At 39.1% G+C, this 12,721-nt stretch overlaps 1 protein-coding gene across 2 annotated transcripts in view; it reads left to right on the plus strand.

Annotated features, from left to right (window-relative positions):
* LIX1 (limb and CNS expressed 1) overlaps window positions 1-12,721 on the plus strand; it is a 55,842-nt gene that overhangs the window by 18,121 nt on the left and 25,000 nt on the right. Inside the window, exons 1-2 of one of the 2 annotated variants that reach the window (XM_027545540.1) lie at window positions 1,568-1,644; window positions 2,092-2,255. In XM_027545540.1, coding sequence (XP_027401341.1) covers window positions 2,106-2,255 — 150 coding nt within the window. In that variant the 5' untranslated portion in view covers window positions 1,568-1,644; window positions 2,092-2,105. Of the gene's footprint in view, window positions 1-1,567; window positions 1,645-2,091; window positions 2,256-12,721 lie in introns of those variants that run through there. The other variant, XM_027545539.1, reaches the window with a different exon arrangement.

Genomic DNA, 12,721 nt, shown 5'->3' on the forward strand with positions numbered 1-12,721 from the left:
AGGGAGTGAAAGATAGGGAGCAGAAATACAATTTAGGAAATAAAAGTTCTATTCTGAGTGACGTCAACTGGTAGAAAATATCACTTCAAATATTTTTGAATGAATGAAAAATGTCTGTAATTACCAAGCTCACCTTGACCAATCAGCATACATTTTATTGGTTAATTCAATTATCCCCCCTGACAGTCTTATATTTCCCAGTTTATTTCCCAAAACACATCTTAAATACTAAAAACTGCAGTTCTTAAATATATACAGACATCCAATTCCTTAGGCATCTCGATAATTTTCCTGAACTATGCCCTGTAAACTGGAAGCTGATCAGTGACCTAAGAATGAAGTAAAAGAGCCAGGTGCTCTATTCAACAGCTTAGAAGGTGGTTGTGAAATATTTTTGCCTCTAGATCAAACTGTGACTCTCCTAATTTCCTGCAAAATAGCAAAGCCCTACATTTTGAAGCACATATATTCAGAAATATATCAGGAGGATGTCAAAGGGCCTAGACACCATACTACACAAAGAATGTTTGAAAGAAAAAAGCTATTTAATCTAGAACTTGAGGAAACCTGAGAGCTTTCTACATTAGTCCGCTTTCATATACAAGTGAGAGACACCAATTCAAAATGGCTTAAGGAAAAAGCAGGTGTGTTGGTTCAGGAGCTCAAACTATGACATGAGAACTGTTTTTCTTTCCCTGTCTCTTGGTTCTGCCCTTCTCTATGCTGGCTTTCTTTTCAGCCGTGATTTCCCCCTTTCTGGGGCAGCACCACACTTCTCTCCCATACCCTCAACAATCTAGTGAAAAAGGAGAATCCAGTCTTCCACTATTCCCAACAAAAATTATTGACCCTAAGTGACTTGACTTTCAGGTAATATCCATCCTTCAGCCCTGGAGAAGACATGATTGAAAGAAGGGTGGTTCTTTAAAGCAAGCTTTTAGGCTTTTCCTACAAAGAGGAAAAGCAAGTGCTAGGTAGGCAAAAACAACATATTTCCTATGCCACCTTCAAGTACATAGTGGGTTTTCTTGTGAAGATGGGGATTAACTTCTCTGAGGTCATAGTCCCAGAAATGAGAGATAGCCCGCTTGCAGGAACATTATAGGAATGCAGATTTCAGCTCACTCCCCAAAAGGACCTTTTTATAGTTAAAACCATTAGCATTTGAGATGGTCCACCTTACGATGTGCCAAGGACCAGGTCCTTCCACATGTTCAGAATCAGGGCAGATGAGCAGCTGTCAGTGGAGCTGTGCAAGGAATTCAGGCATGGAGCAGTTTCGCCTGTGTGACCTATAGGGTCTCCTTTGCCTCTACAATTCTATTATCCTTGTTAATTTCCACAATTCAATTTGCAGTAGAGGATAAACAAACCAAGCTAATTTGATCTGGAACTTCTGCAGGCTATCACAGGTCATTTAATCCAAAACACATGGCTGTGGCCATTACTATGTTTTCTGAAGTCATCTAACAGACGTGGTCCTTAACAAGGTTTCCATGTTATTAGTTTCACTCAGAGTTTGTTTTCCCGCCCCCAGCCTCTTGCTTATTACACAATTGCTTTCATTCTCTTTTAGATTAGGGTGGAGAGGAGCATGAAAGAGTTTTCTTCTCTCTGCTTTTCTCCTCTTAAATCTTAAAATAGGTGAGTTCCAATGAAAGTTTCATTGCTTGTATTTTTACCTTTGAATTTAGCTTTCCCTTTGCAGGTCTAAGGATCTATAAGAAATGGGATTCATGGATAATCATAGCTCTGGACAGAATTTTTAAGGAAAATTGTCAAAGAAGGAAGAGATTTTTAATTTGATATCAAAAATTAAATTGTAATTGTAACAGACTGCAATGTCATTAGAATTATGGTGCCAAACCCCTTCAGCCATGCTCATGAAAAATTAAACAATTTTGTGCTAAATAGTATTTGCCTCTTTCACAACTGAAAGGACTCCACCCCCACCCCACCAGAACATACACATACTCTGTTTTCCTTACACTGGAAATGACATGTTACATGATCCAACCCACAAATAAAATATTGTTTTTGCCAGGGTTATATCCACCCTTAATTACTGATTATTTTTCTTGTCTTTTTCAGTGAATGTTGTGTCGATGTTACAGGAATTTTGGGAAAGCAAGCAGCAGCGGAGGGCTGCGTTCCCAAGTGAAGGTGTGGTGGTCTACGAGTCGCTGCCATCTCCTGGGCCACCCTACGTGAGTTATGTGACCCTCCCAGGAGGAAGCTGTTTTGGCAATTTTCAGGTAAGAAACCATAAACTGATCAGTGAAAGTTGATGGAGATAACATAGAGTAAGCCTTTTTATAAAATGGTAACATCATTAAGTTTTCTTGGTTGTAATGAAAAAAAAGTTGTGCCATATGCCATTACATAAGAGAAAAATTGGTCAGAGGTTCTGGCTTTTAAATTGAGTAGTTTTTAATTAGGGTGCTATCCCCTGATATTGCTTTGTGGAAAATGAATTTTATAGCATTTTATTTGCCTGATAGCTGCTCCCTTTTCCCTCAAACATTTTGGAATAAGCCTTAGAGAACAAAGGAACTTGGGCAAAGTCCTTCCATCAGGGCCTTTCCATCAGTAGGAAATCTTCACGTTCATGAAATTTGTAATCAAATAGTAATCAATCTACTACACACCAGAGCATGAACCTACAGCAAAGGCTGAGAGTCACAGGGCTGGGTTCAAGGCACCTGTGCTAATCCCAAGTTCTGTTCTGAATACCTGTAGACCTTGGGGAAACGCTTATGTATTTCCCTGACTTTGAGATAGGAAGTAGTACCCATGCGGTTGGTTGGGAGTCATATGAGATATACATGCAACGTGTTTATCTGGTTATAGAGGTATTCTAAGTATTGTTCTGATCATTAGTATAAAGATTCTTCCAGTTGGTTAATTCTTTATTATGTTTATGAAAGGGGTATAAATGATGATACATTTCTAGCTGTACCCCTAGATGGTTTGTACAAACAATCAGCATCAGATTATCCAGTGTGTGCAACAAATACTCATTGAGTGACTAGGAAATACCAAGCACTGGGCCAAGTAATGAGGATATATGGTCCATACTTGGAGGAAAGAAATGTACAAAAAAAGTTATAGTGATTACATCATTATATTCAAGGGTCAATGAAGGCATAAAGGTAAGAACTTCTCAGTTTACCAATTACTTTTGTAAATAGCCCTTTGGTGCAGTGAACTTTCTTAATTTTCGATAGCTGGCAAAAATGCCTCAACTGTAGTTTATGGACAATGTGAAACTCAGAAGAACTCAATTTCCCCTCTTAGTTTTGACAACTAAGAAGTTCAGAGGCAAGATTTCAGTGTATCTGTTTGTAGTATAAATCTATAAAACTCTGCATCATGTAATTTTTAGGACTAATCACATACTTGATATTATTTATATTTCTACTTTTACTCTCCCTTTGAACTCAGTGTGCCTCACTCATTTTATTTCATCCGGTTACCATGTATCTGTTTTATATTATTTCAAATCCTTTGTGGAGTGAAGGGAAGATGTAGTTTAATAAATAGACCCACAACCCTACGTCTGCCTAGGGAAAGTCAAAAAAGAATTCACAGGAAGCAATCACAAACGGAGATGTGCAATTGAGGGTGTCTTTGCCAATTGGTGAAGGCAAGATGACATTCTCAGCCTAGCGAACAGAGTGTACACAGGCATGGAATGAGAGAACCACAGGCATTTTCGGAATGTGAGGAGCCTAAGTGTGTCTGTGGCAATGAAATGGTAGATGGTTAGGCTCTCACATCAAGCTGTAAGTGTCTTCATGCTTCGCAATGAAGAATAGGTTTTATTCTATATAAAATCAAAACCCTTGAAAGATTCTGAGCAGGTGCAAGATATATTCAAACATGTTTCAGAAGACTTACTCTGACAGTAGCATGGGGTAATTTTAAAGAATTGCTTTCAAAACTTTGGACACTGCCAGCCAGTGGGGTCTTGCCTTCTTCTGCCCTGAGCTGTGGTCAGCAGTAGATTTTTACATCTGACTAGTGAAAGTGAATTGCCTGATGAGGATGATTTGAAAGTGGTCTAGAAGCTTTAGAACAGAACTTGATGTAACCCTAGACACTTAGGCATGAATGAGGGACAGGGGAGGGGAAAGAAAGGCAGCGACTGAGAAGAGGATTCTCTAATCCTTGTGAGTCTGCGGGTCCATCGCTGAGCATTCAAGGTGAAGGCTGCCCACTCATACAGAGCTTGCATCAGACTTCCATTCAGGGGAGGCCTCCTAAGAAAACAGACCTACTCGGCCACAGAGCAAGGTCTTGCCAGCTGCTTAAATAATCTGGGTTTTATTTTTGTGTCCACGAATGTCAAAATCTAAAGATCACCAAACATTTGAAGAAAAGCAAAAGAAAAAAGGCAAACAAATAAAAGAACAGAAACAATTCAAACAGCAGAGTACCTAAAAGAGTATTACAAAAAGTATCTTCAGAAAATTATGAAAAGATAAATATCCCTAAAGTAGCTATGAAAAAAGAAGCAAGCAGGAAAACAGGAAATTTAAAATGTCATTGCCAGATTGGAACAATAAAATAAAAAAGTGAGTAAATAGATAAGTAGACATAGTCAGACTTTATTTTTGGGGGCTCCAAAATCACTGCAGATGGTGACTGCAGCCACGAAATTAAAAGATGCTTACTCCTTGGAAGGAAAGTTATGACCAACCTAGATAGCATATTCAAAAGCAGAGACATTACTTTGCCAACAAAGGTTCGTCTAGTCAAGGCTATGGTTTTTCCCGTGGTCATGTATGGATCTGAGAGTTGGACTGTGAAGAAGGCTGAGCGCCGAAGAATTGATGCCTTTGAACTGTGGTGTTGGAGAAGACTCTTGAGAGTCCCTTGGACTGCAAGGAGATCCAACCAGTCCATTCTGAAGGAGATCAGCCCTGGAATTTCTTTGGAAGGAATGATGCTAAAGCTGAGACTCCAGTACTTTGGCCACCTCATGCGAAGAGTTGACTCAGTGGAGAGGACTCTGATGCTGGGAGGGATTGGGGGCAGGAGGAGAAGGGGATGATGGAGGATGAGATGGCTGGATGGCATCACTGACTCGATGGATGTGAGTCTGGGTGAACTCCGGAGTTGGTGATGGACAGGGAGGCCTGGCGTGCTGCGATTCATGGGGTTGCAAAGAGTCGGACGCGACTGAGTGACTGAACTGAACTGAACTGAGACATAGATCACAGACAAACTGATAAAGGATAACAAAGTAAAAACTAAATAACAAAGTAAATTTTCTGGAACTTAGAGCAAAAAGACAAAGAGATGGAAAAAAGACAGGACAGGAAACGTGGGACTAATCCTGGAGGTAAACATTCATCTAATAAGAGTTCTGCTGCTGCTAAGTCACTTCAGTCGTCTCCGACTCTGTGCAACCCCATAGATGGCAGCCCACCAGGCTCCTCCATCCATGAGATTTGCCAGGCAAGAGTACTAGAGTGGGGTGCCATTGCCTTCTCCCAATAAGAGTTCTAGAAAGAGACAAAGGAAATAGGGGGACGAAACAAATACTAAGAAATAAATACAAAGAAGAATTTGTATTAATACAAAGACAAAGAAAATTTCTTTGACTTAAAGCAGCACGGATTTTCATATTGAAATGGCCCACTATATTCCAAGCAAGTTCATAACAAAAGTTACACAACTCTGTGACTGCATGAGACTTAGGGACAGCATTCTGTTCATGGATCAAAGGACTTTCGTCATTGATTTCACTGTTTGCGGGGATTTTGATTTCTTTTAAGGTAGATTGGATTTATATGTAGGATACCTTTGGGGGATCTGATATAACATAGGGCCCAAACTGGCAAACCTGGTCAACAAAATCAAAAACTATATCTTTGAAAAGATAAATAAGAAAGACATTTGTGAGTGTGACCTACTTATGAAGTTCTATCGCCACCTTCTCTTCATGTCTAAACCCTGCCTGCCTTCCCAGACTTCACTCAGATAGCACATTCTCCATGAATTTTCCCTGAATCTTCCTATTAGAAGTCTCTACCTCCTCTGATTTTCCAAAGCAGTTATCCTTGTTTCTCTTCTAGTATTTAATGTTTTTTTACCTTACGCTACTTATGGGGCTTCCCCGTAGGCTCAGTGGTAGAGAATTTGCCTACAATGCAGGAGACTTGAGTTCAATCCCTGGGTCAGGAAGATCCCCTGGAGAAGGAAATGGCAACCCACTCCAGTGTTCTTGCCTGGAAAATCCCATGGACAGAGGAGCCTGGTGGGCTACAACCTATAGGGTCACAAAGGAGTGGGACATGACTTAGTGACCAAACAGCAACAACAGCTACTTATGTGCATGTTCCGTCTCTAGAATACAACGTAAGTGCCCCAGGGACAGAGTCTCTATCCTTATATCGCTAAAATGTCAAGTACTGTGTTTTGCATATAGTAAGTGCCTAATAAATGTTATTGAAAAGGAAAAAAGTGATAGTTGCTCAGTCGTGTCTGACTCTTTGCAACCTCATAAACTGTAGCCCAACCAGGCTCCCCTGTCCATGGAATTCTCCAGACAAGAATACTGGAGTGGGTAGCTATTCCCTTCTCCAGGGACTCTTCCCAACCCAGGAATCAAATTCAGGTCTCCTGCATTGCAGGCAGATTCTTTACCATTTGAACCACCAGGGAAGTTGAATGAATAACTAAATGATGAATAACAAATCAAAAAAATCAATGAAGTTTATATTTGTCCTTTTTTAGAATATTATCACTATTGACTGATATACAAAACAGTGTATACTACTATATACAACATAATACATCAACTAAGGTATTTCACCTAACTCTGCAAGATGGTGGGCTAGGAAGGAAAAATCAGTAACATTAAAATCAGCTGATATCATTGTGTTCCTGTCTGTGATTAGTTTGTAAAATGGATTAATTTTAACTTATTGATTTAAGAAAAAGCCTTCTAATTCTGACTTTCATTTATGCAAAGTAACTTTTCCTCCACCCACAATCTCACATAACCAATATTTGGCCATACTCACACCAGGGATGTGTTATGTTTGTTCATATGTAATAACTACATTTATTACAATGTACTTAGAATATAATACATTTGACAGATCTGTGAATAGATCTAGAGGATGTAAGTCTAAGAAATTTTAATGTTTTGTTTTTGTATTTGCTGCCTTGAGAACTATGAATTTCCCAATCATCCCATAAATTTCTATCCCAAATGGTAAGACTTTCCATATGTAGTAAATTTACCATCTTCCTTGTGGTCTCTAAAAAATAGGAAACAAAATTTTAAAAACTGAACTCTTCAGCAAGGTGGCCTCTTAGTGATTTCTCTGATCATTTCAGGGTTTCCTTTTCCTTATGTTTAAACCATCATATTTTAAGGTTCTCAGGAGGATTGTTAACATCCTTGCTTTAAAAGATCCAGAATTTCCTGAATCAAATATGTTTTGAAAATGTGCTTGGGTGATTGGCTGCCAAATCTTAACCCATTTGGCTCCCAAAAATGTGATTTGAGAAAGGAAAACCAGGAAGGAAAAAAGAGAAAAACAAAATTTCTCCAAAACCAATGTCCATACACTTTTCTTGGTTCTTCAGAGACCATCTTAAATGCTATTTTCACCACATAACATTTCATCATATTTTTGCCAGCAGTTGGTCTGTGAGAGCCTACATGCTCATTCCTGCAATGCCTCTCACATAATCAAATGTCACCCTTGTGCATTGCAAATCATTTCACTGTGGATTATTAACGCCAAGACCATGTGCTGGGACATGGAGAAATCATTATGCCAGCAGTAGCCTTCTTACTGAGCCATGGACGTCACCTCCAATGGTGCCAAGTAATTGAAAATACTTGAAGTGGAGTATGGGACTGGATTGCAGGATTAATCCTTCTGGTTCATGAAAGCTCTAAGAGATTACGCCCATTCATTCTTTAGAAAAGCGGTATTCAGACTGAGCTTAGTCTTCTGATTAATCAAAGGAAAGCAGTCAAAAGGCTCTGGTGGACACAAACCACTGGTTTTATGAAAAGAAACCTCCCACTGAAGTAAATGGGAGGCTTGTGTCCAAGAAGACTAATTGAAGAATTTTCAGTTAGTTTTTATGCCACAACCCCCTAAAAAACAGAGCCAGAGGGAGATAAATCAACCATAAATCTGTCTTTTAACCATGTCTTCATAAACGACTTTGGTATAGAAAAAGAGAAGTGAAAATATGAGTTGTTTTTGAATTTCTAAACAATAAAAAGAACAATCTATTGTTACTCAACTATTTTCTTTTAGAAAGTTATACTGAAACACATTAGTGCTTATTGTCTTTTATAAAAGAAACTGTCTTCTAATACTGCAGGCATTGAGTATGAATTCATGCATTTTGGATGTATTCTCTCCATGCCATTTTTGTCTAGGCAGTTAATCCTTCCCTAGCCACATATCATGACCATGAAAACTTGCAATAATTTCCATTTTTTACAATAAGAGCAACACAAGAGCCATCAGCTCAACGTCTGGCTCCCCTCTTGATGAACTCAGAAGGAAAGCCACTCATTGTTTCAGCAGCTGTTTTTGTTTCCAAATCCAAAAGGGGGAACTTAATTGAGTATTTTCTCTTATTTTATATTTTGATTAAAAGTTTTGTGATTCAAGTTTTTGTTTTCAAGCCAGTGACATAGGCTTCCCTATAGTCTGCTAGAATGATTTGGGTTAGTGCATTTTATTCTTATTTGGAATAAAAAGTAAAAACTCTTTTGAGTATAATACTACACCATGTGATTATTTATGTATATGAGTTTTGATCGTATAAAAAATATATCCCCTGGCTAAAACATTGATGTGATAGTTTAATTTATTTGACGTTTAGAACACTAATTCATTACGGTACCATACTTTTTTTTCACCTATTTTGTGGTACTTGGGCTTTTTGTATCATGCCAAGCACCATATAAAATTGAAACATTTAATATTTCCATAAAAATATGTTGATTGATTTTTTTCTTTTCTTTTCATTTTCAACCGGTATATGGCACGTGTAGCAAGGTCACACAGTTGGGAGAAGTAAGTGGGAAAACACTCGGAGCAGATGAGTTTCTTCCAAAGCACTGTCTCTGAGAGGCCTTCCATGTTCATGCTAGTTGGTTTTCACACCAAAGCCTTTGCCTGGAAAGACTACTCTTCTACAGCCAGTCACCTGGAAAAACTACTTTTCCAAGGTACATACTACCCAAAAGAAGGATAGGTATGTTTCATTTGTTTTAGTTACTTTCAGGGCTATAGTATCTCTAGTCCACACCCCTCCCCAAAAGTATATATGATGAAATTAAGGCTCAAAAAGAGTGAAAGGAGCACCTTAAAGCACACTTCTACATCAGCAGGACTAGGATTCAAGTCCTCCCCTGACTCTAGCACATGTGCTTGACTCCATGCCACCACCCATAAAGAAGGCTGAGCGCCAAAGAGTTGATGCTTTCAAACTGATGCTGGAGAAGACTCTTGAGAGTCTCTTGGACAGGAAGGAGATCAAACCAGTCAATCCCTAAAGGAAATCAACCCTGAATATTCATTGGAAGGACTGGTGCTGAAGCTTCAATACTTTGGCCATGTGATGCGAAAAGCTGACTCATTGGGGAAAAAAAAAAAAAAACCCTGATGCTGGGAAAGATTGAGGGCAGAGGAGAAGAGGGCAACAGAGAATGAGATGGTTGGATGACATCAGTGACTGAATAAGCATGAGTTTGGGCAAACTCTGGGAGATAGTGAAGAACAGGAAGCCTGGCATGCTGCAGTCCATGGGGTCGCATAGAGTTCGACATGACAGCAACTGAACAACAACATTTTTAAGGCAATAAACGCACTTTACTATCAGATATAAAACATATTTTAGACTTTCATAGGTTGCATGATTCTTATTTTTGTTCTAAAGTATTAGATCACAATGAACTAAGTTTATAAAATTAAGTTTTTTCCCAAGAGAGAAGGACTAGGAGAAAATTTGATTAATTCATAGTCATGGCTAAATGGAATTGTAATGTTCTCTTTTTACTGATTATTAAATAAGGCCTAGCCTTAACATTCCATGCTCCAAAGAAAGATTTAGTTCCTGCCATGAAATTGAGACTACTGCCTTGCACTAATTCTGTTTTAATGTCAACTATTACTGTCTGAAATCAGCCACGACCTCTTCTTTGTCACTGGATGTGTATACCTTGACGCAGACGCACGACGTGCTATGCAATGTAACTTAACTTCTAAAGGAGGTATTTCCTGGTAGAAATCTCCACAGGAAAGCATCCTGTTTGGCAACTAATGAGACTCAAAGATAGGAAGATTAGTTAAAACCCCTTCCCATTTGAAAGTCATATGTCAGCTAATGATCCAGGCTTTAATGGCTTGCCTGTGAAACTGGAAGTGAGTATTGTTTTAATGAGACCTGGTTATCACCCAGAACTCTTTGCTGACTTTTCATCAAGCAAAGTGAACAGAGATAGTTATTGCTGTTCCTAATAGAACCTCCACATATAGTGAAAGATAATGCTTGGGGAAAGGCTCCAGGTAAATTGACTCGGGACAATCTCCAGAGGGACAATCCCCAGCCTTTGCTGTTAAACTTGAGGAAGATGCTCACAGTCTTAGGAGTTGCTGAGTGAGGAAGAAAGGCTGACTTCACCTTTCCCCACTCCATCCCTGCATCTCTCTCCACACAATCAGAGCCAAGTCCTTTTACATCAAAGCAACTGTAAAAATAAACCAAAACTTTGAGCTCTGATCAATCCATCTTGTCTTCACCTTAACTTGAAAAAAAAGAATAAGAAGAAAAGAAAAAAGGGAAAAGAAAAAAAACCTCCAGGAGCCAAGCACAACATGGTTTTGTAATAGTTGCCAGGGACCTGGGTCTAGGTATGTGTGTAGAATAGCGTTTGCAGCAGAGGTAAAGGAGGAGGAGGCCAGGTGGTTTATATTATAAAAATAACATTCTGACCCACCATGTGCGTGAAACGTTTCTTTCAGTTGACAGGAACTGGGTGAGTTTTCCCTGAAAATTGGACTCCCAGACCAGCCCCTCCCCCACAGCTAGCAAAAACCATTGCCCGCCCACCCCCCGCCCCTCACCCCATTCCCAGCACACACAGAGCTCCAAATTGTTCCCAATGTATTTACAGCCAGCCTGACCTATGGGGGAAGAGACACCATATTAACTTGGGTGATTGAGTCTTAACGGTTGCCCTTTTTCTCATCACCATCTGGGAAGGAAAAAAAAAAAAAGCTAATATATCCACAATTAGATAAATTGGAGCATATGCACATGTTCATGCTTAGACCAGGGCAGTCGAGGTCTTAAAGAACTGAAAGGGGGACAATTAGCATCAGGGCCTGGTTTGTGTGGCATTCTTTGTGCTGATGGCTTGCTGTCAGGATGAAACCGAGGTGTTGGTGACACTGACCAGAGCTGGCAGGCCGTACACACAAACTCTGCAAGTCGCTTGCTGAGACTTGGACTCGGAGTCATACCAGCAAATGCCCCCCACCACCTGAATGACAGGCTTGACAGCCTAAAGAATCTGGGCAAGAATTCTCACCTCGCACAGAGTCCGTTTATTTGGTTTTGCCACCTGCAAAGCCCCAGCTTGGGAGAGCCCCTTGGGTCCGATGTGCTATTGAGCAAAGGCCACTAAATAACACTGACCTGCTGTTGGCCCCAGAGAAGATGGCGTCTTCAGCTCCGAGTCTACATGTAGACACAGTCTGTCAAATGTATAATACACGACGGGTCTTTTGCAAAAACCTGCTCCTTAACAACCACTTTTCAGCTCCTCAGCCACCACTGGTAGGCACAGAATAAAGTGTACCTAACTTGATTTGGGATCTGCACACTTTTATTTTTCTTGATGTCTTTAAAATGCAAATGTGAAAAATTCTAAAAAGTCTATTGTTTAAAACGGAGAAAAGTCACTTATATTGATATCTTTCCACAGACTTTCTTTTGAAAGCCCTATAGTTGGGGTGTATGGACAGAAAAATATTAGTATCCAGAAACAGTCACTCAATACATGTTCTAATACAAAGCATGGGAAAAACTGTTAATAAAATGAGGAATACTAGGAAAGTTAATATTCAGAATATAAACTGTGTCATCCTGGCTGGAAAATGTTTCTGTGAGTAGTAATGCACTTATAATAATTTCAATTTTTATTGTTATCAATAATTAACAATAAAACTAGTATCTTATTAGGCATTTCTATGTTTATAATATGTACATGACTGCTAAAATTTTATTTCAATGAATTTTTAAAATTTCTGTACATCCTAAAAAAATGGACTAACTACCATTTTATTTCAGGACAGCCCACTGACTGTCCTGTTTATTTATTAAACCAATAAATCTTGGTTTAATTTTTCTGTTGTATAGTATGACACATGGAAAATTATCATGATGAAATAAGAACTGCTGAGTAAAAAGGAATATTGAGACTTTAGTTAAGTTAGAAGAGCCTATATAATTCCTAAAGGCTTAATTTTAGAAGAATAGTCATAAATGATTTTTTTTCAACCTGAATGCTGCTGTCCCTAACTTTTGTGTAAAAGTAATTTCTCTAGTGAGAAATTAGGCTGTTTCATGTTAGCAGAGGTGGATATACTATTGCGATATTGAGATTGATAATGACATATATATTTGGTTTGGCCCCTGCCCAACAGCCCCTGACACCCCTAGGATT

This window comes from Bos indicus x Bos taurus, chromosome 7 (genome assembly GCF_003369695.1).
Source record: "Bos indicus x Bos taurus breed Angus x Brahman F1 hybrid chromosome 7, Bos_hybrid_MaternalHap_v2.0, whole genome shotgun sequence".
NCBI classification, from domain to species: domain Eukaryota; kingdom Metazoa; phylum Chordata; class Mammalia; order Artiodactyla; family Bovidae; genus Bos; species Bos indicus x Bos taurus.